The sequence below is a fragment of the Panthera leo genome, chromosome E2 (assembly GCF_018350215.1).
Source record: "Panthera leo isolate Ple1 chromosome E2, P.leo_Ple1_pat1.1, whole genome shotgun sequence".
Classification (NCBI taxonomy): domain Eukaryota; kingdom Metazoa; phylum Chordata; class Mammalia; order Carnivora; family Felidae; genus Panthera; species Panthera leo.
Window position 1 is genome coordinate 3,414,610 of NC_056693.1, and position 23,599 is coordinate 3,438,208.

The window sequence follows — 23,599 nt, forward strand, 5'->3', positions numbered from 1 at the left end:
GTAGGAGGACTGAAAGAGTAATTGACAAATTAGCGCTTAATAAAAAAGTGATTCTTAACAATTAATTGCCTTAAGGAATTTTGGGATTCTGTAGGTCACAATGAGATAAGGAGGGCTAGATGGGGAAAGGGCTACGCACACCATGAACTTATGTTTTCTGTAAGGGGGGAATTGTTAAAAAGTTAATAAGAGCAATGATGTGATCATATATGTGCTTCATTGAAGTGCTTAAGAATGCTACAAAATATCGTAGGATTTGTAGGAGAAATACCCTTGATGAGGAATACCTATAGATAGCTATCCATGCAGGTCAAGAAATACCAGAGCCAGGCAGTGACTGGCAAAGTGAACAGACCGATGGGATCACAAACATTTCTGTCCCCTTTCCCTGCTGGGTTAGGTTCTCCCCAAATTAAGTATCTTGTGTCTAAGTTTGGTCAGAACCCATTAATAAACATAACCTCCTTCATGAATGCTTTCACCTTTATTTCTCTTGATAGACTCGAGGTATAGACATTCCACCCAAAACAGGGCTAAGTCACTTGTGTGTGCTTTATGGAAGCCAAAGGCACCCCCCCAAGGCTAAAAGAACATCTGGTCCCATACCTAACATCACTGAGAGGGCTCAGAGGAAGTTCCCCCATCACCTTGACAACCTCAGACTTTACTGGAGAACCAAGAACTCCAGGGGATTCAGAAAATGAAGTCATGTGAAGAAGGTCGGTTATTGTTTGGATCTTGCTTATCACTCTCAATGGTCAGTTGTGGGTCACTTTCTTGGACTTCTTTCAGCAGCTTCTGGATTCGAGGATCAGATTCATCTATCCTCAACCTGGAGGTGCAGCGGGAGTGAAAAGAAGGTTTCTTGTTGCTTCAAGGAGGCTAATTCCAAATGCCCAAGAGCCTGCAAGTGTCATGCTTTAGAAGAGAGGCAGTCTTTATTGATTATTCTGTGCCGCAAAGTAGGGATCCATATTGATTTGATAGGGAACAAGAGATAATTCCAGGTTAACACCGTAATGGTTTTAAGATGCCTGCATGATCTCAGACGATTCTCATATTATTCTTGGAGAGACAGAACTAAATCACAGACATTTCCATCAACTCCAACACCTACCTACTCCACAGCTCATGTTGGCAACTTCTATTTGGTGGACCCAGGATGAGACATACACACTTGAACCAAGTCAGTCAGACCAGACTTGTGGCAACTTCTATTTGGTGGACCCAGGACGAGACATACACACTTGAACCAAGTCAGTCAGATCAGACTTGTGTCTCCTCTGACATGACATCAGCTGATCACCACCTTTATTTGACCTGTGATAATAGCAGCCTCATTTGTAGGATTCACCTTTCGGTAACCAGATTCATTCACGGGCATGGGGAATGGGGTGGGGGAAAGGGAATAATTAAAGCAAAAATATGTATAAAAGTAAGAGACTGAAGATATTAGCTGCCATGTTTCTTGTTGGCATTGTAGTCCTGGTTTTCTTAGTGTGTGTGTGTGTGTGTGTGTGTGTGTGTGTGTGTATACAGGACTACAATGCCAACAAGAAACATACATGTATTTTAAGTAATCTCTATACCCAATGTGGGGCTTGCGCTCATGTCCCAAGATCAAGAGTCATATGCTCTACTGACTGAGCCAGGCAGAAACCCTTGGTTTTGCTGGCTTATTAACCAACTTTTTTGTTTTGCTGTTTAAGGGTCACAACACAATCACACAACAAGGCTTCATTTTTATGTTCTGGAGATCTAATGTACAGCTTGGTGACAGTAATACTGTATTGGGTACCTGAAATTTGCTATGATAGTAGATCTTAGGTGTTCTCACCACACACACACACACACACACACACACACACAGACACAGGTAAAACTCTATGAGGTGATGGATGTGTTAATCAGCTTGATGATGGTGATGATTTCACAATGTTTTTGTATATCAAAATCACAATCAATATAACTTTGGCTAAAGTAAGGGCCAAAATGTCCATCGATGGTGAATGGATAAAAAAGATGTGGTGTATGTATGTGTGTGTGTGTGTGTGTGTGTGTGTGTGTGTGTGTATACATATACACACATACATATATACATACACACACACACAATGGAGTATTAGTAATCAAAAAGAATGAAATCGTGCCATTTGCAACTATGTGGATGGAACCAGAGGGTATCATGCTAAGTGAAATTAGTCAGTCAGAGAAAGACAAATATCATATGACTTCACTCATATGAGAACTTTAAGATACAAAACAGATGAACATAGGGGAAGGGAAGCAAAAATAATATAAAAACAGGGAGGGGGACAAAACATAAGAGACTCTTAAAAATGGAGAACAAACAAAGGGTTACTGGGGGGATTGCGGAAGCAGGGGTGGGCTAAATAAGTAAGGGGCATTAAGGAATTTACTCCTGAAATCATTGTCGCACTATATGGTAACTAACTTCGACATAAATTAAAAAAAATAAATTAAAAAAAATATTTTCAACATGACCTTTCAAGGTCAAATGTAGTTGTGTCTACTCGTGAGTGTAGGAGGTTGGTCATGGTCTGCAGTTGAAGGACAGAAAAAGTTCCCACAGTCGACCTGTGTCTGGTCAAAAGTGTTGAAGGAATCAGAAACAGGGCGCGAGCCACAGCGGAATATATAAAGGTGTTGCTCTAAGAATGAGGTGTGATGACAGGGCCTCTTTGTCTCTAAGCCAAAGAAAAGGATTCCAGTTAGGTTAAAAGAGCATCTCAGAAGGATACGAGGTAGCTGATAAAGTCAAAGAACCAAAAGCCAAGTTCTGAACCCGGGGTCTCTGTGCCTGTCTAGGGTCTGTCACTGAACAAGAAGCCCCCATCTTGAATTGCTCCCCTTGAGATTCACAGACTCAGGAGAGCACGTCTGACTGGGTGGTCTCAAGAAACAGCTCAATGTCTTTGTGGGGGGCTTTACACTTCGATTAGAACTTCACTGATACATAAAATGGGAGCTAGCTTGCCAGAAAGGGGCTAAAAACAGAAACAAACTTCAGACTCTACACGTTGCTTCTTTCGACTAGCAAGCGACCTGAAAGTCACATTAAGTAAATATTTCATCAGTTTCTCCTACATAATTATCATTTCAAGCCATCAGCTGTCTATGTTGCATCTGAGAATTTAAAGTTCCGCACGTCTGGGGGTGCCTGAGTGGCTCTGTCAGTTGAGCGTCTGACTTGGGCTCAGGTCATGATCTCACAGTTCGTGGGTTCCAGCCCCATGTCGGGCTCTGTGCTGACAGCTCAGAGCCTGGAGCCTGCTTTGGAACCTGTGTCTCCTTCTCTCTCTCTGCCCCTCCCCTGCTTGCACTCTGTCTCTCTCTCTCTCAAAAATAAACTAAAAGAAAAAATTAAAGTTCCCACGCACCTAAGAATAAAGAGTTGTAGGGTTCTTTGTTGCCATGGGAGCAAGTGAACAGCACAACTCAGGGACAGCTTGCTTCGACGACCAACAGAAGACAGAAACTCATTTCATTCAATGGCGGACTCACAGCAGAGAATGTGCTCCTAAGGTGGACCCACTGCCAGACCTCTGTAACCAACACAAACTCAAGAAACCACACGAGAGTCTGATCTTCCTCACTCAACAACAGACGGCCACCATGACTCTCCCTCACTTAGAGGAGCCCCCAGAGCCAGCTTCCCGGCATCAGACTGAGTTTGAGTCTCACCTTTGACTCATCTTACTCTCCAAAGCAACAGAAGGGGCCGACGGGAGAATTATCTGGCGACTAAACATCACTGGATAAAAGCTGAACGTTAGCGACTCACACGTCCCTGTGGTTTGCGCATCCCCCTGCACACCTGCTATCCCGGAGGAAACACCCTAAGGAGCAGAAGGATCCTACCTGAGTGTCCGGAGGGAGGAATTCTGAAGTTTCAAGGTATTACACAGCATCTTCACTCCGCTATATCCCAAGGAATTCTGGCCTAGGTCCAGACTGATCAGGCTCCGGTTGTTGCCAAGGGCAGATGCGAGAATCTCACAGCTGAAAGGGGTGATGGCACATCCCCACAACCTGCAGGGGAGACACAAAAATTAGTTCATTCATTCAAGCAGTGTTTACGGAAACCATCCTCCGTGCCAGGCACACTCTTGAGTGTTGGGGATCCAACAGGAAACTACAAAAATCTCTTCCCTCTGAGCTCATACTAATAAGAAACAGATGTATGTAGTGTGCCATATCTGATAAGGGTTATAAAGGGTAAAGGGAGAAGCTGGGGAGGGCACTCACTACAATGGCTGAAGAGAACAAACCTTAGAGAGATCTGGAGTGGGGGCTCCCCAAGCAGAGAAATAGCTGTGCAAAGGCTCTGAGGTCATGTATCATTATCATGTAAAACAATACCAAAGCAGCCAGATTCAACAGCAAATCAAGAGAGTGAATCAGGCAGGGTTGTAAGAGATAAAGCCACAGATAACAGGGAGCCATCTCACATAGGGCCCTTAGGCCATTGTAAACTTCAGATTTTACTTGGAGTGAGATGGGGAGCCACCGGGGCTTTTGAGAAGAAGCATGATGGGAGTTACATCTTACAAGTTATTCTTAGTGCTTGGCTGAAAAACTAGTGGCACTGAGAGGGCAGAATACAGACTAGGTTGAAGGCTAGACAACAACCCACACGTTATAAGTATGTGTGTGGGGTATGAGAACAGATTCTAGATATCTGGAAGAGGGTAGCAGGATTAAAACAATGTTTACTTATTTTGAGAGAGAGAGAGAGAGAGAACAGAAGAGAAGAGAAGAGGAGAGGGGAGGGGAGGGGAGGGGAGGGGAGGGGAGGGGAGGGGAGGGGTTGGGGTGGATAGAGAGAGAATCCCAAGCAGGCTCTGTACTGCCAGCACAGAGCCCAATCCAGGGCTTGATCTCCTGAACTGCAAGATCGTGACCTGAGCTGAAATCAAGAATCAGATGCTTAATGACTGAGCCACTCAGGGACCCCAGGTAGCAAGATTTTAAAAAGGCTTGGATTTGACATGTCTCTGGAGGCAAGGGAAATAAAAGCAAAAATGAACTACTGGGACCTCATCAAGATAAAAAGCTTATGCACAGCAAAGGAAACAATCAACAAAACTAAAGGGCAACCAACAGAATGGGAGAAGAAATTCTCAAATGACATATCTGATAAAGGGTTAGTATCCAAAATCTGTAAGGAACTTACCAAACTCAACACCCAAAAAACAAATAATCCAGTGAAGAAATAGGCAGAAGACATGGGATACTTTTCCAAAGAAGACATCCAGATGGCCAACAGACACATGAGAAGATGCTCAACATTATTCATCACCAGGGAAATACAAATCGAAACCACAATGAGATACCACCTCACACCTGTCAGAGTGGTTAAAATTAACAACTCAGGAAACAATAGATGTTGGTGAGGATGTGGAGAAAGGGGAACCCTCTTGAACTGTTTGTGGGAATGTAAACTGGTGCAGTCACTCTGGAAAACAGTATGGAGGTTCCTCCAAAAATTAAAAATAGAACTACCCTGTGACCCAGCAATTGCACTATTAGGAATTTTTCCAAATGATACAAAAATGCTGATTTGAAAGGACACATGCACCCCAATGTTTATAGCAGCATTATCAACAATACTCAAAGTATGGAAAGAGCCCAAATGTCCATCGATGGATGAATGGATAAAGACAACGTGGTATATACATAAATGGAGTATTACTTGGCAATCAAAAAGAATAAAATCTTGCCATTTGCAACAATGTGGATGGAACTGGAGGGTATTATGCTAAGTGAAGTAAGTCAGAGGAAGACAGATATCATATGTTTTCACTCATATGTGGAATTTGAGAAACACAACAGATGAACATAGGAGAAGGGAAGGGAAAGTAAGACAAAAACAGAGAGAGGCAAACCCTAAGAGACTCTTAGGAATAAACTGAGGGTTGCTGGTGGGGAGGTAGGTGGGGGATGGGGTAAACAGGCGATGGGCATTAAGGAGGGCACTTTTTGGGAAGGGCACTGGGTGTTATATGTAAGTGATGAATCATTGGGTTCTACTCCTGAAGCCAAGACTACACTGTGTGTTAACTAACTTGAACTTAAATAATAAAAAAGGCTTGGATTTGATATTTGAAAGAAAAAAAGGAATAAAGGATGATGTATGAAGGATCTCATTCCGAGCAAATAATATTATACAAAGATTCAATGTGTTTGTGTATACATGAACACACACGTAAGAGTTAAGGTCACGTATTTAAATTTACCCCAGGATTTGGGAGAGGCTATGAGTAATATCAAACATTTAGCATACTTCTTGGCACAGTAAATGCATATGTATTTCATTATCATAACCAACTTTCCTGATGGACATGACTTACTCCATTTCCTAAAATGTACAACCGAGATTATACCATCAGGAAGTTATGGCTGACTAGATACTTCCCTATGCCAGTAGAGCACATGGTTAGAAGAGCCCCCTCCCCATCACCATCAACATCGTCACCTTCCTGCAAACAGGCATGTGCCATGAATCATAACAACCAGTGGTTTTCCACCTGAGATCTCTAGGATTTGTTCAGTTGGCATCCTTACCAGTGCAAACTGCAGTCATGCCGAGAGCTTTAACAATACCGTTGTCTGGGTTTTACTTGAGGAGATCCCGACTGGAGTGGTCTGAGGTACAGCCTGGGTGGGTGTTGGCATTCTCAAACCTGCAAGCATTTTTCTACTACTCAGTAGAGGCTGAACACCATGACTTATCGTCTTGTGCTGTAGAGGTCAGAAAACTGGTTACCATTTGGGGGTCCTTCACAGGTAGGGTTCCAGACCCCAGTGCATCTGAGTGAAGGTACCTCACTCATGTGGAATTGTGAGACAGAACTGAATTGAGGCCATTTATCTGCCTGTGGAGGCAACATGTCAAATCCCTACCTCTCTGGAGGCTGGGAGCTGGGGCACCGGTGACTGTCTCTCCATGCCTTAGGCATTACATCCTCAAAATGCTTCACTGGTGTCCTTTGGATGGCTTACACTAGAGAGTATTCCTTTAACCACACTAGTGACTTTTCTTCCCCAGATTTACTGACGAATAATTGACGAATAAAAGTTGTATGTATTTAAGGTATACGATGTGATGATTTAATATACACTGTGAAATGATCAACAGTCGAGTTAATTACTACATCTGTCAGCTCTCACATAGTTGCTTTTTTTTTTTTTTTGAGAACACTAGATTTGCTGAGAGTAGATCTTATTTCTTATTGTCAAAATATAGAAGTTTCTGGAGATTTTCTTTAATCCTTGTTGACATATAATTGACACAAAACATCGTGTAAGTTTAAGGTGTGCAATGTGCTGATTTGGCACGTTAATATATTACAACATGATTACCACTGTAGTGTTAGCTGATACCCCCATCCTGACACACCATCTTCATTTCTTTTTTTGGGGAGAACATTTAAGATCTATTCTTTTTTAAAATTTTATTTTTATTTTGGAGAGAGAGAGAGCACACAAGCAGGGGAGGGGCGGGGGAGAGAGAGAGAAAGAGGGAAAGAGTGGGGGAGAGGGAGAGAGAGAGAGAGAGAGAGAGAAAGAAAGAAAGAAAGAGAAAAGATAGAAAAGGTGGGGGGAGAGAGACTATCTTACGCAGGCTCCATGCTCAGTGTTAGGCGGATTGGCTCAATCCTACGATCCTGGGATCATGACCTGAGCTGAAATCAAGAGCTGGATCCTCAACTAAATAAGCCACCCAGGCGCCCCCTAAGATCTGTTCTTTTAAATGCCTGTTAACTATAGAGAACACACTGATGGTCACCAGAGAGGAGGTGGGTGGGGGGACAGAATAAATAAGGGATGGGATGAAGGAGGGCGCTTGTGTGGTGAACACCAGATGTTATATGGAATTATGGCATCACTATATTGTGCACCTGAAACTAATATTACACTATGTTAACTATACTGGAATTAGAAAAAAATCTATGTTAGCAAATTTCAAGTATATTACACAGTATTATTAGCTATAATCTCCATGCTATAACGTTAGATGTCTGAAACTTATTCGTTTTTTTTTTAAATTTATTTGAGAGAGGGAGAGAGAGAATGAACAAAAGCAGGGGGAGGGGCAGAGAGAGAGAGGGAGAGAGAATCCCAAGCAGGCTCTGCACCATCAGTGTAGAGCCTGATGAGGGGCTTGAACTTCCCAACCGTGAGATCATGACCTGAGCAGAGATCCAGTCAGATGCTTAACTGACTGTGCCACCAGGTGTCCCGGAACTTCTTCATCTTCTGGCTGGAAGTCTGTATGCTTCCCTTAGCACCTCCCCATTTCCCCCACCCCTCAGCCCCTGGTAACTATCACTCTACTTTTTGCTTCTATGAGCTCAGCTCTTTTAGATTCCACATATAAGTGATGTCTTTGTCTTATTTTACTTAGCCTACTAGCCTCGATTTTCATCTATGTTATCTCAAGTGGCAGGATTTCCTCCTTTATCATGGCTAATATTCCATGGTGTATACATATCTCACTTCTTCTTTATCCAATCCTCTGTTGATGGACACTTACGTTGTTTCCCATCTTGACTATTGTGAATAATGCTTCCACAAACATGGAGGTGCAGATACCTTTTCAAGACCTCATTTCCATTTTCTTTGGATATATATCCAGAAGTGGGATTCCATATGATACATCAATTTTTAGCTTTTTGAGGACTCTTCTTACTGTTTTCCATATGGCTGTACATTCCTACCAACGGTACAAAAACATTCCGTTTTCTCCACATCCTCACCAATATTTGTTACCTGTGTTCTTTTCGATGACAACCATCCTGAAAGGTATGAAGTGATATCTCATGTGGATTTGATTTCCATTTCCCTGATGATTAGTGCTGTTGAACAGTCTCTCACCTACCTGTTGGCCATTTGTCTGTCTGATTTGGAAAAAGTCTATTTAGGTTCCATTAAAAAAAGTTGAGTTGTAGAAGTTCCTTATCTATCTTGGATATTAATCCCTTATCAGATATGTGGTTTGTAAATATTTTTCTGTAGGTTGTCGTTCATTTTGTTGACTGTTTCCTTTGGTAGACACAAGATTTTTAGTTTGATGAAGCCCCACTTGTTTATTTTTGCTTTTGCTGCTGGTACTTTTTGGCATCATATATACAAAATCATTGCCAAGGCCAATGTCAAAGAGCTTTTGCCCTATGTTTTCTTCTAGGAATTTTACAGTTTTGTGTCCTAAGTCTTTAATCCATTTTGAGTTTATATTTTTTTAATTTAAAAATTTTGGGGGGCACCTCGGTGTCTTAGTTAAGCGTCTGACTTTGGTTCAGGTCATGATCTCATGGTTAGTAAGCTCGAGCTCCATGTTGGGCTCTGGGCTGACAGCTGGATCCTGTTTTGGATTCTGTGTCTCCCTCTCTCTCTGCCCCTCTCTCGGTTCCTCTCTCTCTCTCAAAAATAAACAAACATTAAAAAATTTATTTATTCATTTATTTTTGAGAGAGAGTCAGAGTGCGACTGGGGGAAGGGCAGAGAGAGGGTGACACAGAATCTGAAGCAGGCTCCAGGCTCTGAACTGTCAGCCCGATGCGGGGCTTGAACCCACGAACGGTGAGATCATGATGCTTAACTGACTGAGCCTCCCAGGCGCCCCATTTTGATTTAATTTTTGTGTATCGTGTATGGGTTCAATTTCATTCTTTTGCATGTGGATATCCAGGGTTTTTTTTCAACCCTCTTTACTGATGAAATCATGCCTTCCCCATTGAGTACCCGTGCCCTTGTCAAAGATCAGTTGACTGTATATATGGGAGGGGTATTTCTGGGCTGTCTATTCTGTCCTTTTGGTCTATGTATCTGTTTTTATGCCAATACCATACTGTTTTGATACCACAGTTTTGTAATATAGTTTGAAACCAGGAAGTGTGATGCCTCCAGCTTTGTGGTTCTTTGTGAGAACTGATTTGGCTATTTGGAGTCTTTTGTGGATGCCTACAAATTTGGGGATTTAAAAACAAAAGTTGTGAAAACTGCTATCTTACTTTTTTCTTTTTTTTAATAATTAGATTTGTTCCAATCTCTTACACTAGAGCTGGTGGTGGTGGTGGGGAATTGCTACACTATTTTATTTCAGATACAGATTAAAATAAAAAAAAAACATAACTTACCACAGACATTTGAGGTTACACATTGGCTTCTTCAAAGCCTCACATAGAAACTTCAGTCCAGTAATTCCTATGTGATTCAGCCCCAGATCCAAGTGCGTAAGGCTTGAATTTTGCTGGAGAAGTGTTGACAGATGATGGCAGCCATTGCTGCTTATGCTGCAGTACCAAAGCCTAGAAATCAATCACACGGAGAAAATGAACTCTGTGAGTCCTCCCTGGTGAGATGTACCAAAGCCAGGACTGTCGACCTCAAGCCATAGGTTGTACACAAGCTAGCAGACAATGAGATGTGGAAATGACATCACGGATGGAGTCACAATTACTACAAAAGTGATTACATAGGCTGCCCCCCCACCCCACCCCCACTCCAACACATGCAAAGGTGTCTACATCCTCATCCCCGGTCCCTGTGAATATGTCACATGTAAAGGAGACTCTGCGGGTGCCATTGAGCTAAGGATGTGGAGATGGGGAGATTACCCAGGTGGGCCAATGTAATCACAAGTATCCTTATAAAGAAGGAGCATGAGAGTCATAGCCAGGAGGGGGAGGGATAAGAGGGACAGAAGGACATTTGAAGACACTATGCTGCTGGCTTTGAACATGAAGGAAGGGGCCTTTAGGAACATGCAGGTGCCTTTAGAAGCTGGAAGAGGCCAGGAAATGGATCCTTCCCTGGAGACCTCAGAAGGAACACCACCTTGCAGACACCTTGATTTTAGCTCAGTGAAACTCATTTTGGACCTCTGGCCTCTAGAACGTTAAGACAACGAGTTTGTGTTGTTTTAAGCCTCTTCGTTTGTGACAATTCATTACAGAAACAATTAGAAAACAGTCATGTGATACATCCAGGGATGTGCAGTCACAGACAGCCTTTGAGAGGAACCAACATACACCTCTTAGGCTTGGAGATTTGTGAACTGATAGAAACTCCCAGGACTATGGAGTAACAGAGGAAGACCCCAGCAAGACAGACACATGAAATTAAGCTCTGACAACTTAGTAAAGTGGGGGCATGGCTCACAAAACAGAAACAGATGAGGTCCAGAAAGAAGATTTGACCTATATTTTCTAAGAGTCAAATAACTCCACCTACACCCAGTTGCAGATAGAACTTATGTTACATGTTATCAAAAACATTCATTTAAAAAACCCAAACAGGCACTTGGGTGGCTCATTCGGTTAAGCATCCAACTTTGATTCAGGTCATGACCTCACGGTTTATGGGTTCGAGCCCTGCGTCAGGCTCTGTGCTGACAGCTCAGATTGTGGAGACTGCTTCAAATTCTGTGTCTCCCTCTTTCTCTTTGCCCCTCCCCCATGTGTGCTCTGTCTCTCAAAAATGAATAAACATTAAAAAAATTTTTTAAAGGTTAAAGAAAACCTCAAACAAACCTTGAAACCAGTGACATCCCCCAAATCCCTACAGATTATTGACACTGTATCTTGTATTTTTTTCTTTTTTTAAAAAAATGTTTATTTTTGAAGGAGAGAGAGAGAGAGACGGAGTGTGAATGGGGGGAGAGGCAGAGAGAGAGGGAGACACAGAATCTGAAACAGGCTCCAGGCTCTGAGATGTCAGCACAGAGCCCGACGCGGGGCTTGAACTCACGGACCGGGAGATCATGACCTGAGCCAAAGTCAGACGCTTAACTGACTGAGCCACCCAGGCGCCCCATATTGTTTTCTTTTTTTTTTTTAAAAAATGTTTATTTTTGAAGGGAGAGAGAGAGAGACAGAGTGTGACTGGGGGAGAGGCAGAGAGAGAGGGAGACACAGAATCCGAAGCAGGCTCCAGGCTCTGAGATGTCAGCACAGAGCCCGATGCGGGGCTCAAATTCATGAACCATGAGGTCATGACCTGAGCTGCAGTCAGACGCTTAACCGACTGAGCCACCCAGGCTCAGTATTTTTTTTTTTTTCCTACTTGTATTTTTTTTTTTTTGTATTTTTTTCCTACTACTGCGTCTCATCAGATCTAACTGTCAGCATCATACTTGGGGTTATCAGAGGAATTAGTGAATGTTTGCATCTGTGTTACTTGAATCCAGGATACACGAATGCACATACACGCAGTATAGACTTACACCAGCGTCTGTAGTTGACAGTCCGGGTAACTCAAGCCCTCGCACAGAAGTTTCACCCCTCCATTTCCGAGAGTGTTCTTTGCCAGGCACAGGTGTGTCAGACTCTGGTTGACGATCAAAGCAGAGGAGAGCTCCTTGCAACAGGCTTCTGTAAGGTGACAGTTTTCCAACCTGCCAAAGCGCCATACAAGCAGTAAGACGGCGAAGACATTTCCGAAGCCCGATTTTCTTGGCCATCCCCAAAGGCTCGGGGTCCCAGCTGTATACAGCTCTTGTTGGGAATCCACTTCCTCTCTCATCCTGCGGTTAATCCTCACAGCCATGAAGGACCAGGAGTGAGAGAAGAAAATGCACGAGCCACCCGCCTGGGACCAGAAGCGGAAACCAGGTATCTACATCAGGGGGAAGTCCCATATGGGTCGCCCAGCAAATCCAGGTGTTACCAATGCTGTTCCCCATTGTGGCCCCAGACCCAGTGTGGAGATGCTCCACGGGGACGGAGGCGGCACTTACGACAGCCTCTGCAGGAAGCACCTGGGGTGTGTCAGAGTCTTGCACAGCAACCTGGCACTCTCATCTGTAAGCTCATTTGCTGTCAGGTTGAGGCACGTGAGGGACTGGTTGATCTCGAGGGAGGAGGAGAGATGGGCCCATTGCTGAGCAGAGGCAGAACAAGATACCAACCTGCAGGAGAAAGGGGAACAAGTCGTTCTTGAGAACCAAACCCTGGATAACGGTCTCTAGTTGTGCCCCTCATGCCACTCCATCATGTCATGTCCTGGACTTAATTGTGTGGAGCAGCCTCTAAGTGTGGTCCCCGGGCCAGCCGCATCATCATCACCTGGTAAGCAGTTAGAAATGCAAGTCCTCAGACGCTCTGGATGCGGAATCCACTGATCTCTGTTTTAGGGGGTCCTGAACCACCTGGAAGATTCCTGGGCCACATACCCAGAAGTTGCTTCAGAAGATCTGGGTGAGATCCAAGAATCTGGATTTTAACAAGTTCCTGGGCGATGAAGCTGCTGCTGGTCTGGAGACCACAAGTTGAGAACTATTTATTTGGAAATCCAATCAATCAAACATATCAGGCAACAAGTCGCCCATACCCTATTCCTGGAGAGAGAGATTCTTACCATGGATGAACGGAACTTCACTGGGGCATTATGTGTATTGTGGCCTTTGGAGTGGGGTTTCTTACAAAAAAAAAAATCCCAGTTCTGCCATTTACAGTATATGAAACGGTGGCCAAGTTACTGAACTTCATCAAACCTCATTTCCATCTTTAAGTTGAAAATAAGTCCTACCCTCATGCTGAGTGTTGATTAAGGTTGATAATTCACAGGAAGTGCTAAGTGGACTGTATATCATATAGCTAAAACTTACTAAAATCCAACAAAAACACTTTTTCTCTTAGAGTGTGTATTCTCATAGACTCTCTATGGAGAATGGCTATAGAGATTCCTCCATAATAGAGGAATCAAATTTAACCAGGGCACTGGAACACAAAAGAGAATGTTTAATGGCTTCCAATAAAAGAAGCTAAATTTATAGGAGTCTCCTTCTTCCATTGTGGTATTCGTTTATTCCTCGAGAATAATGACCAAATTATTATGTTAATGACCAAAGTTAATGACCAAAATCTTCAAACGGCACAATTTCTTTTCCTGGTGAATCCTCACAGGAAAAAGAAAGGAAGGTCTTAGGGATGGTGAATAGTGACAGTGGCTACTATCAATAATGCAATGATGAATACTTGCACTTGGTTTCATTCATTCCTCAAATCCTCGTGAGATGTGCACTACTCCATCCTACCGATGGGGATAAGACCTACTTCAACAGCCCAAAGTCATACTGGTAGAGGCAAAACCATAATTTGAGACCAAAAGATCACCTTAAACGTCTTGCTATTACTGCTCAAATGTGGTCAACTGGGGATCAATGGAAACCAACGATGAGTGATGAAAATCATCGCCAGAGCAATCATGTGGAGAACATCCCCAAACGGGAGATCTCTCAACCCAAGAAAGGGGAAATCTGATGCTCCCAAAGCATCCTTGCCTGGACAGAGGAATCTGGACAAAATCTGGCATTCTGAATCATGACATAAGAGAAACATAAACCATAAACAAATTCTCTCTGATAGAGGAGGATATCAAGTTTCTGAGTGTTTCTTTGGACTTGGGGATCTTATGGACAGTTACCCAGGCTGTTCAATGATCAATACAAGTAGAAACTAAACTCCAACCCCATTTTCTGTCCTGGGACATGTGCCCTGTGTAGTACTGTTTCTAAGCAGAAATAAGGGATTGCCCCCCACCCCTAATTTATACAGAATTGATATAGAAGCTTGAGACAGCTCTGTTACATGCTCGGTTTTTCAGTGATGGTGAGATATACCTGAGGCATTGCAGATTACATTTGGGGTGTCTCAAGATCTCACACAATATGGGAAGCATATCATCCTGGTCATTTCCTTGAAGGGTCAGATGGGTTAGTGTCTCGTGACCACCAAAGACAACGCAGAAATCCCGGTAAGCATCCGCTGGGGAAATATTTTTGAGGCTAGGGCAATGAGAACAGAGGTGAAATGTTGACTTTCTGTATACACAGAAACAAAGGGTGGCAACAGGTTTAAACACTAGAAATTACTGTTCCCGTTTTTTGCCTTCATTGAGGTATTTATTGTCAAACTGTACACATGAAGGTGTATGAGTTCATGTTTTGATAGACACGTGCCTTGTGAAATCATCACCACCATCAAGCTCAATCAAGCTAGTTAACGTACCTATCACCTCACATAACCACCATTTCCATTTTTATTTTATTTTATTTTTTTTTGTGGTGAGAACCCTTGAGATCAAGCCAAGTCTCTGAGCACATTTCGTGTATCCGATGCAGTAGTAACTGTTGTCACAATAGTGTAAGGTTAGGTCTCCAGAACTCACTCACTCATTTTGCAGAAACTGGAGCTTTGGGCCGCTTGCCTAACATCTAATTTGAGAAGCCATCAGAAGCTTCCACTATTTTAGTCCTCTCAAACTTTTACAGAAGGGAAGCTGGTCACCAACAGACATTTCAGACAACAGCTCTTCTTCTACGGCTTGTTGAAAAAGATAAGGAAGGGGAGCAGTCCCTTTCCCTGAAGTGTTACCAACGGGCACATTTCAGGAGCACTACGTCCTGCTGAATATGGTGCATTCAGAATCAGGATCCCATGGAAGTGAGCAAGAACTTTTCTCTAGCCTGAGAAAGAAATCTATGAACGAAGACACCCGTAGCTGGAGAAGGTCTCACTGGTACCAACGCCCCTTTGCCGCCTCAGTCAGGTTTGCTCTCCTTCCCTAACCACCCCATGCAGCCCGCCCACATGGGAGCTTGCAGGACGTTCCCTGCACAGAAGCCTCAGGTTGAGACGAGCCTCATGTCCAGGGAGACTCGGAAGTGCTCCCTCAGGTGGACAGGCGCACACTCTGTTCCAAGAACAAGTGTTTAAGTTCTGTGATGAGCCCCACCCTTTCTTTCCAACTTCGTTCAACTACACAGATTTTTGGATCGTATTCAGATCGACATACACCCAGCCCAAGCGAATTTTAACTTTACACAGCCCAGCTCGCAGACCAGTCTCAGCATCATCTCCAACAGCGTTCCCCATCAGGGGTGATTCTGTAAACTCTGTGGGAACACCTGGAAATGTGTGGACAGGTTTTAGGTTGTCACAACGGGGCGTGTGTGGGTGCCACTGGCATCTGGAAGGCAGAGGCCGGGGCTGCTGCTAAAAATCCTACGATGCACAGGACAGCCCCCCTCCAGCCCAAAGTGTCAGTAGAGGTTGAGAAATCCTGCTCTATGTGTAGCCCTGTGGTCGTCTTAATGGGATTAAAACCTCCCCCAGGATCTGGATGTTCCTTGTGGGGTTTTGTGGACATTCAAACCATATTTCACTTTGTATTAAAATTACTTGATTAAAAAAAAAAAAGCAGAACAGTGGTTGCCAGGAGCTGGGGAGAAGGGATCCCGGGGAATTATTGTTTAATGGGGTCAAAGTTTCAGTTTTACAATGTGAAGAGAGTTCTGGAGATGGATGGTGGTGATGGTGGTGGTGGTGGTTGCCAAATACACTTAAAAATGCATAACTTTACACTTAATAATGGTGAGTTTTATATCACAATAAAAAAAACTGGAAAAAATTACTTCATATGATTCAGTAGAATTCCTCGTGTTGAGTACCCACTTGGGACTCTGGGAAAGAAATTCAGGGGCGCCTGGGTGGCTCAGTCAGTTAAGTGTCTGACTTCGGCTCAGCTCATGATCTCACGGTTCGAGGGTTCGAGCCCCGCGTCGGGCTCTGTACTGATGGCTCAGAGCCTGGAGCCTGCTTCGGATTCTGTGTCTCCCTCTCGCTCTGCCCCTCCCTCACTCATGCTCTGTCTCCCTCTCTCAAGAATAAATAAAAAAACATTAAAAAATTTTTAAAAAAGATTAAAAAAAAGAAATTCAAATATTACTCCAATATTAAAAATGTAAGAAGCTTGGCTGTGCCATGGGGGTCTTAATCCAGGGGTTAGCTTCCACTTACGCCACTTTCTGAAGATTATGGGTAGCAGAGGAGAGTTTTTCACAAAGAATCTTCACTGATGAGGTACTCAGGAAGGTCTGACTGATGTCTAGAAATACCAGATCCTTGTTGGAGTCGAATACGGAACAAAGGTCCATCCAGAAAGGAAGTACATATTCATCATTCTGGGACCTATTGGGAAGAGGCAAAGGAGTGAATTTACCGAATGTTGCTGGAGAGAAAACCAACAGTTTGCCATCATTGTGAAGACATTTAGGGTTGCTCTGGGCCTACATCCCTAATAAATAAGTGTAATTCTAAAAGTGAGATGATTCCATCAGTTAGCATCACTATCCAACAACCAATCGTGTCAACAGAGAAAGATAGATCACAACAGTCTAATAAGGTTGGAATAATCCAAAATTCTAAGTGGATCATTGATAAAGATTGAGAGTGAGGGGCTCCTGGGTGGCTCAGTCGATTAAGCATCCAACTTCAGCTCAGGTCAGGATCTCAGTCCGTGAGTTCTAGCCCCACATTGGGCTCTGTGCTGACAGCTCAGAGCCTGGAGCCTGCTTTGGATTCTGTCTCCCTCTCTCTCTGTTCCTCCCCTGCTCATGCTCTGTCTCTCTCAAAAGTAAATCAACATTAAAATAAAAATTAAAAAAGGATATCCAGGGTACCTGGGTGGATCAGTTGGTTAAGTGTCTGACTCTTGATTTCAGCTCAGGTCATGATCTCAAGGTCCTGAGACTGAATCCTGTGTTGGGCTCTGTGCTGGGCGTGGAACCTGCTTGGGATTCTCTCTCCCTTCGCCCCTGCCCACGTGTGCTGTCACCTATGCACACAGGTGCTCTCTCGCTCTCAAAAAAAAAAAAAAGTCCGTAAAAACTTGAGAAAATACAATCTTTTTTTTCAATATATGAAATTTATTGTCAAATTGGTTTCCATACAACACCCAGTGCTCATCCCAAAAGGTGCCCTCCTCAATATCCATCCCCCACCCTCCCCTCCCTCCCACCCCCCATCAACCCTCAGTTTGTTCTCAGTTTTTAACAGTCTCTTATGCTTTGGCTTTCTCCCACTCTAACCTCTTTTTTTTTTTCCTCCCCCTCCCCCATGGGTTTCTGTTAAGTTTCTCAGGATCCACATAAGAGTGAAACCATATGGTATCTGTCTTTCTCTGTATGGCTTATTTCACTTAGCATCACACTCTCCAGTTCCATCCACGTTGCTACAAAGGGCCATATTTCGTTCTTTCTCATTGCCATGTAGTACTCCATCGTGTATATAAACCACAATTTCTTTATCCATTCATCAGTTGATGGACATTTAGGCTCTTTCCATAACTTGGCTATTGTTGAGAGTGCTGCTATAAACATTGGGGTACAAGTGCCCCTATGCATCAGTACTCCTGTATCCCTTGGGTAAATTCCTAGCAGTGCTATTGCTGGGTCATAGGGTAGGTCTATTTTTAATTTTCTGAGGAACCTCCACACTGTTTTCCAGAGTGGCTGCACCAGTTTGCATTCCCACCAACAGTGCAAGAGGGTTCCCGTTTCTCCACATCCTCGCCAGCATCTATAGTCTTCTGATTTGTTCATTTTGGCCACTCTGACTGGCGTGAGGTGATATCTGAGTGTGGTTTTGATTTGTATTTCCCTGATAAGGAGCGATGTTGAGCATCTTTTCATGTGCCTGTTGGCCATCCGGGTGTCTTCTTTAGAGAAGTGTCTATTCATGTTTTCTGCCCATTTCTTCACTGGGTTATTTGTTTTTCGGGTGTGGAGTTTGGTGAGCTCTTTATAGATTTTGGATACTAGCCCTTTGTCCGATATGTCATTTGCAAATATCTTTTCCCATTCCGTTGGTTGCCTTTTAGTTTTGTTGGTTGTTTCCTTTGCTGTGCAGAAGCTTTTTATCTTCATAAGGTCCTAGTAGTTCATTTTTGCTTTTAATTCCCTTGCCTTTGGGGATGTGTCGAGTAAGAGATTGCTACGGCTGAGGTCAGAGAGGTCTTTTCCTGCTTTCTCCTGTAGGGTTTTGATGGTTTCCTGTCTCACATTCAGGTCCTTTGTATTTTCTCTAAACTCAAAATGGATAATCTTTAAGTAATTACATATCCGTATACACAGATGTATCAGAGAATGTTCATTTTGTTCTGGGGGTAGGGTTTGTGTAGATGACCCGATTTCTCTATCTTTTTCAACATTGCTTTAATTTTCTTTTTTTAAAAAAAAATTTTAATGTTTATTTTATTTTTGAGACAGAGAGAAAGCATGAGCAGGGGAGGGGCAGAGAGAGAGAGAAAGAGACAGAATCTGAAGCAGGCTCCAGGCTCTGAGCTGCCAACACAGAGCCCGACACGGGGCTCGAACTCATGAACCGTGAGATCATGACCTGAGCTGAAGTCAGACGCTTAACCGACTGAGCCACCCAGGCACCCCTGCTTTAATTTTCTATTTATGTGTGGGACGTTCGCAGTCGGGGTGGGGGGGAACTGATTTTCAGGAAAATGGTGCAAACACTCTAAACCAAGAAGTGTCAGAAAATTAAAACATTTTAGTTACCGATGGAGAAATCCTGTGGGGCTTAAGGGATAGTCTAATATCTGAAGGTTTTCCTGGAGAAAAACAAAGGTGTAAGCGCCCAAGGAATAAAGGTAACATGTCACTGAAAGAAGCAGCTGGTACTTTCAACAATTTCAGAATTAGGCTTTTTTTTTTAATTTTTAAAGTTTATTTAGTCTGAGAGAGAGAGAGAGAGAGCAGGGGAAGGGTAGAGAGAGAGGGAGAGAGAGCAAATCCCAAGCGGGCTCCACGCTGTTGGCACAGAGCCTGACGTGGGGCTTGAACTCATGAACCGTGAGATCATGACCTGAGCCTAAATCAAGAGTGGGATGCTCAACCAACTGAGCCACCCCGGTGCCCTTAGAAGTAGGCATTTAAAAAAAATTAAAAAAAAAGAAGTAGGCATTTAAGGGGCACCTGGGTGGCTCAGTCGGTTAAGCGTCCAACTTCGGCTGAGGTCATGATCTCACGGTTGGTGAGTTCGAGCCCCGCATCAGGCTCTGTGCTGACAGCTCAGAGCCTGCTTCCCATTCTGTGTCTTCTTCTCTCTCTGCCCCTCCCCTACTTGTGCTCTGTCTCTATCAAAAATAAATAAATGTAAAAAAAATTAAAAAAAAAAGAAGTAGACATTTAAAACCTACTACTCTCCAGTGGGTACTGTGGCTACTTGGAAATAATAGCACAGAGGCGCAGAAAGTGTCTAACTTGCCTCACATCATCACACACTAACAGAGACAGGACTCAAAGTCAAAGAATAAGATCCCAGCACCTGTGCTCACCTCTTACCATCTTCTACCTATCAGCTCTCAACTGAGTTCCACTGATTTCCAATCAAGGCAGTTGGTTTTCAGAGCATTACAATGTATCTGAATAATTAACTTATTATTTCCACCCCGTCCCTAAGCCTTTTGAGGGTGGTCACTCAGTCACCCTCTCTTTTTTAAAAAATGTTTAATGTTTATTTATTTTTGAGAGAGAGACAGATTATGAACAGGAAAGGGACAGAGAGAGAGAGAGAGAGAGAGAGAGAGAGACAGGAATCGGAAACAGCCTCCAGGCTCTGAGCTGTCAGCACAAAACCCGACGCGGGGCTCGAACTCACAAACCTCGAGATCATGACCTGAGCTGAAGCCAGACGCTTAACCACTTGAGCCACCCAGGTGCCCCAGTCACCCTCTCTTCTGAAGGACAATTTTCCTTCCTCCTGCAGAAGGACAAGGTTATACAAGACTGTGTTTTGGGGATGCTCTCCCAGAGGCACTAATGGAGTCCTAATTTTATTTGGGTCAATGTCAATATCTTCCTAAGGTTCAAAAGAGCCCAGAGAAGAAATAGTTTCCAAAGACGGAAGCTTTGTTAGTAGACTTGACTGAAGAGCAAGTCCTACACACAGGAGACAGTTTGTGGTTTGAAATAGGGGAAGGAAAGAGAAACCAGACAGAAGTTAGATTTGGTCAGCTCCAGGGCCCTGGCTGTTTTAAGACAAGGTTATACCTTTGGGTTTTTTAGTGGTACTTGCCCTGAATAAAGACACATTTAAAACAAATGACCTAGGGGTGCCTGAGTGGCTCAGTCGGTTAAGCGTCCAACTTTGGCTCAGGTCATGATCTCATGGTTTGTGGGTTCGAGCCCCACATCGGGCTCTGTGCTGTCAGCGTGGAGCCTGCTTTGGAGCCTCTGTCCCCCTCTCCCTCTGTCCCCCTCTCTCTCTGCCCCTCTCTGCCCCTCTCTCTGCCCCTCGTGCTCGCTTGTTCTCTCTCTAAACATTAAAATAAATAAATAAATGACCTATTGTAAAACTTGAGGCACCATGAAGATGAGCCATTATCAACCTAGATTTGTGACTTTTCTTTAAAAATATTTTTAATGTTTATTTTTGAGAGAGAGAGAGAGACAGAGAGAGACACAGAAAGGGAGAGACCATGTGAGCTGGTGCAGGACAGAGAGAGAGGGAGACACAGAATCTGAAGCAGGCTCCAGGCTCTGAGCTGTCAGCACAGAGCCTGATTTGGGGCTTGAACTCACAAGCTGTGAGATCATGACTTGAGCCGAAGTTGGACGCTCAACTGACTGAGCCACTTGGGTGCCCTGAATCTGTGACTTTTCAAAGAGCATGGTCTATGTGCTCTGGGGACTGAGGCGGAATCTGGGGCTGTGTAGGGTTAATGTCAGCAACTGTCTTATCAAGATAAGATAATCAAGCCACTATGAGTCAAGTCATATGATTTTTGTCTTTCTCTGACTAATTTCACTTAGTATAATACCCTCCAGTTCCATCCATGTAGTTGCAAATGGCAAGATTTCATTCTTTTTGATTGCCGAGTAATACTCCATTGTATATATATACCACATTTTCTTTATCCATTCACTCATCAAAGAGACAAAACAGATGAACATAAGGGAAGGGGAACAAAAATAATATAAAAACAGGGAGGGGGACAAAACAGAAGAGACTCATAAATATGGAGAACAAACTGAGGGTTGCTGGAGGGGTTGTGGGAGGGGGGATGGGCTAAATGGGTAAGGGGCATTAAGGAATCTACTCTTAAAATCATTGTTGCACTATATGCTAATTAATTTGGATGTAAATTTTAAAAAATAAAATAAAAAAAAGAATAAAGCAAAGATTTGGGGGGAAAAAAAAGATAAGCCACTAAGTAGAGAAAGTGATTTGATTAGAAGGTGTGTTGTGACTTAACCATTCTGCGAGTTGCAAACCAGCAATGCAATGCTATGGGGTTGCTGTGATGGGGCAGCACAGAAGGGAAAGTGGCAAACAGCATGTGAAAGGAACTTTCATGAAAAGCAGGAGTTTGCATTACAGACCAGAACGGTCATAATTAAACCTAAAGACATCCATGCTGCCTTTTCTGCGATGGGAGCTCTGAGAACCAAGCAGCCGGACTGTGGTTAATGAAATGCCGCTTAACACTGGTGCCATTGCTGATTTTAGCCAAACCAAGGTTAAAAAGAAACAAAAAGGTGGAGGTTCCTCAAAAAAATTAAAACTAGAACTACCTTACGACCCAGCAGTAGCACTACTAGGAATTTATCCAAAGGATACAGGAGTGCTGATGCGTAGGGGCACTTGTACCCCAACGTTTACAGCAGCACTTTCAACAATAGCCAAATTATGGAAAGAGCCTAAATGTCCATTAACGGATGAATGGATAAATAAGATGTGGCTTATATATACAATGGAATACTACTTGGCAAGGACAAAGAATGAAATCATGCCGTTTGCAGCAACATGGATGGAACTGGAGGGTATTACGCTGAGTGAAATAAGTCCATCAGAGAAAGACAGATATCATATGTTTTCACTCACATATGGGTCTTGAGAAATTTAACAGAAGACCATAGGGAAAGGGAAGGGAAAAAAATAGTTTCAAACAGAGAAGGAGGCAACCCATAAGAGACTCTTAAATACAGAGGACAAACTGAGGGTTGATGGGGGACAGGGGAAAATGGGCGACCGACATTGAGGAGGGTACTTGTTGGGATGAGCACTGGGTGTTGTATATAGTGAGCAATCATGGGAATGTACTCCCAAGGCCAAGAGCACATTGTATACATTGTCTGTTAGCTAACTTGACAATAAATTATATTTAAATAAAATAAAATATAAGCTCTGATACTCTAAAAAAAAAGAAACAAACAAGCAAACAAACGGGAAAATAGAGCCTATTTTGACTTGGGATCTTGGATGGGATAGAGACAGGAGGTTATTCATGCAATTTTGTTTTCATCCAAAGCATTTCTTGGAGGACTCTCCTGCAGAGGAAGGACTTAAATAAACCAGCATGTGGGCCTGTCCAAACACTTGGATGAGAGAAGAAACAAAATCAGAATATGGATGAAGGGATATGGTCTGTGGACTGCTGATGTTCTGGGAGGTGGAGAGATGTTCATGCCAACCTGTTGTGCTCCTAATGCTCCCCTGGCAGTGACTCAGTTTCATGTGGAAAATAGACACCTCCCCCAGGAAATCAATGAGGGCATTTTATTCTGGCCCCATGAATGTGCATGAGGGTTTCAGATACTGATTTTGGAGGACAACTTAGGGGTTAGGAAGAGGTGAGTGGATAAGATAAACATCAGTATCTTGGGGGGCCCTACACAGGACCATGAGCAGTGATCATGGATTGTGACTGTAGGACTTCACGAGCCAACGGACTTGAGTCTAATCCCACTCAAGCACCCTTTTCTGAAAACCAATATCTT

General features: G+C 43.4%; 1 protein-coding gene across 1 annotated transcript in view; it reads right to left on the bottom strand.

Annotated features, from left to right (window-relative positions):
- Nucleotides 1-465: 465 nt before the first annotated feature.
- The window catches only part of NLRP2 (NLR family pyrin domain containing 2), a 30,974-nt gene continuing 7,840 nt past the window's right edge, over nt 466-23,599 (bottom strand). Inside the window, exons 5-11 of the mRNA XM_042920257.1 lie at nt 16,827-16,997; nt 14,648-14,812; nt 12,764-12,934; nt 12,251-12,421; nt 10,164-10,334; nt 3,883-4,053; nt 466-832 (exon numbers count right to left, since the gene is read on the bottom strand). Coding sequence (XP_042776191.1) covers nt 694-832; nt 3,883-4,053; nt 10,164-10,334; nt 12,251-12,421; nt 12,764-12,934; nt 14,648-14,812; nt 16,827-16,997 — 1,159 coding nt within the window. The 3' untranslated portion in view covers nt 466-693. The remainder of the gene's footprint in view (nt 833-3,882; nt 4,054-10,163; nt 10,335-12,250; nt 12,422-12,763; nt 12,935-14,647; nt 14,813-16,826; nt 16,998-23,599) is intronic.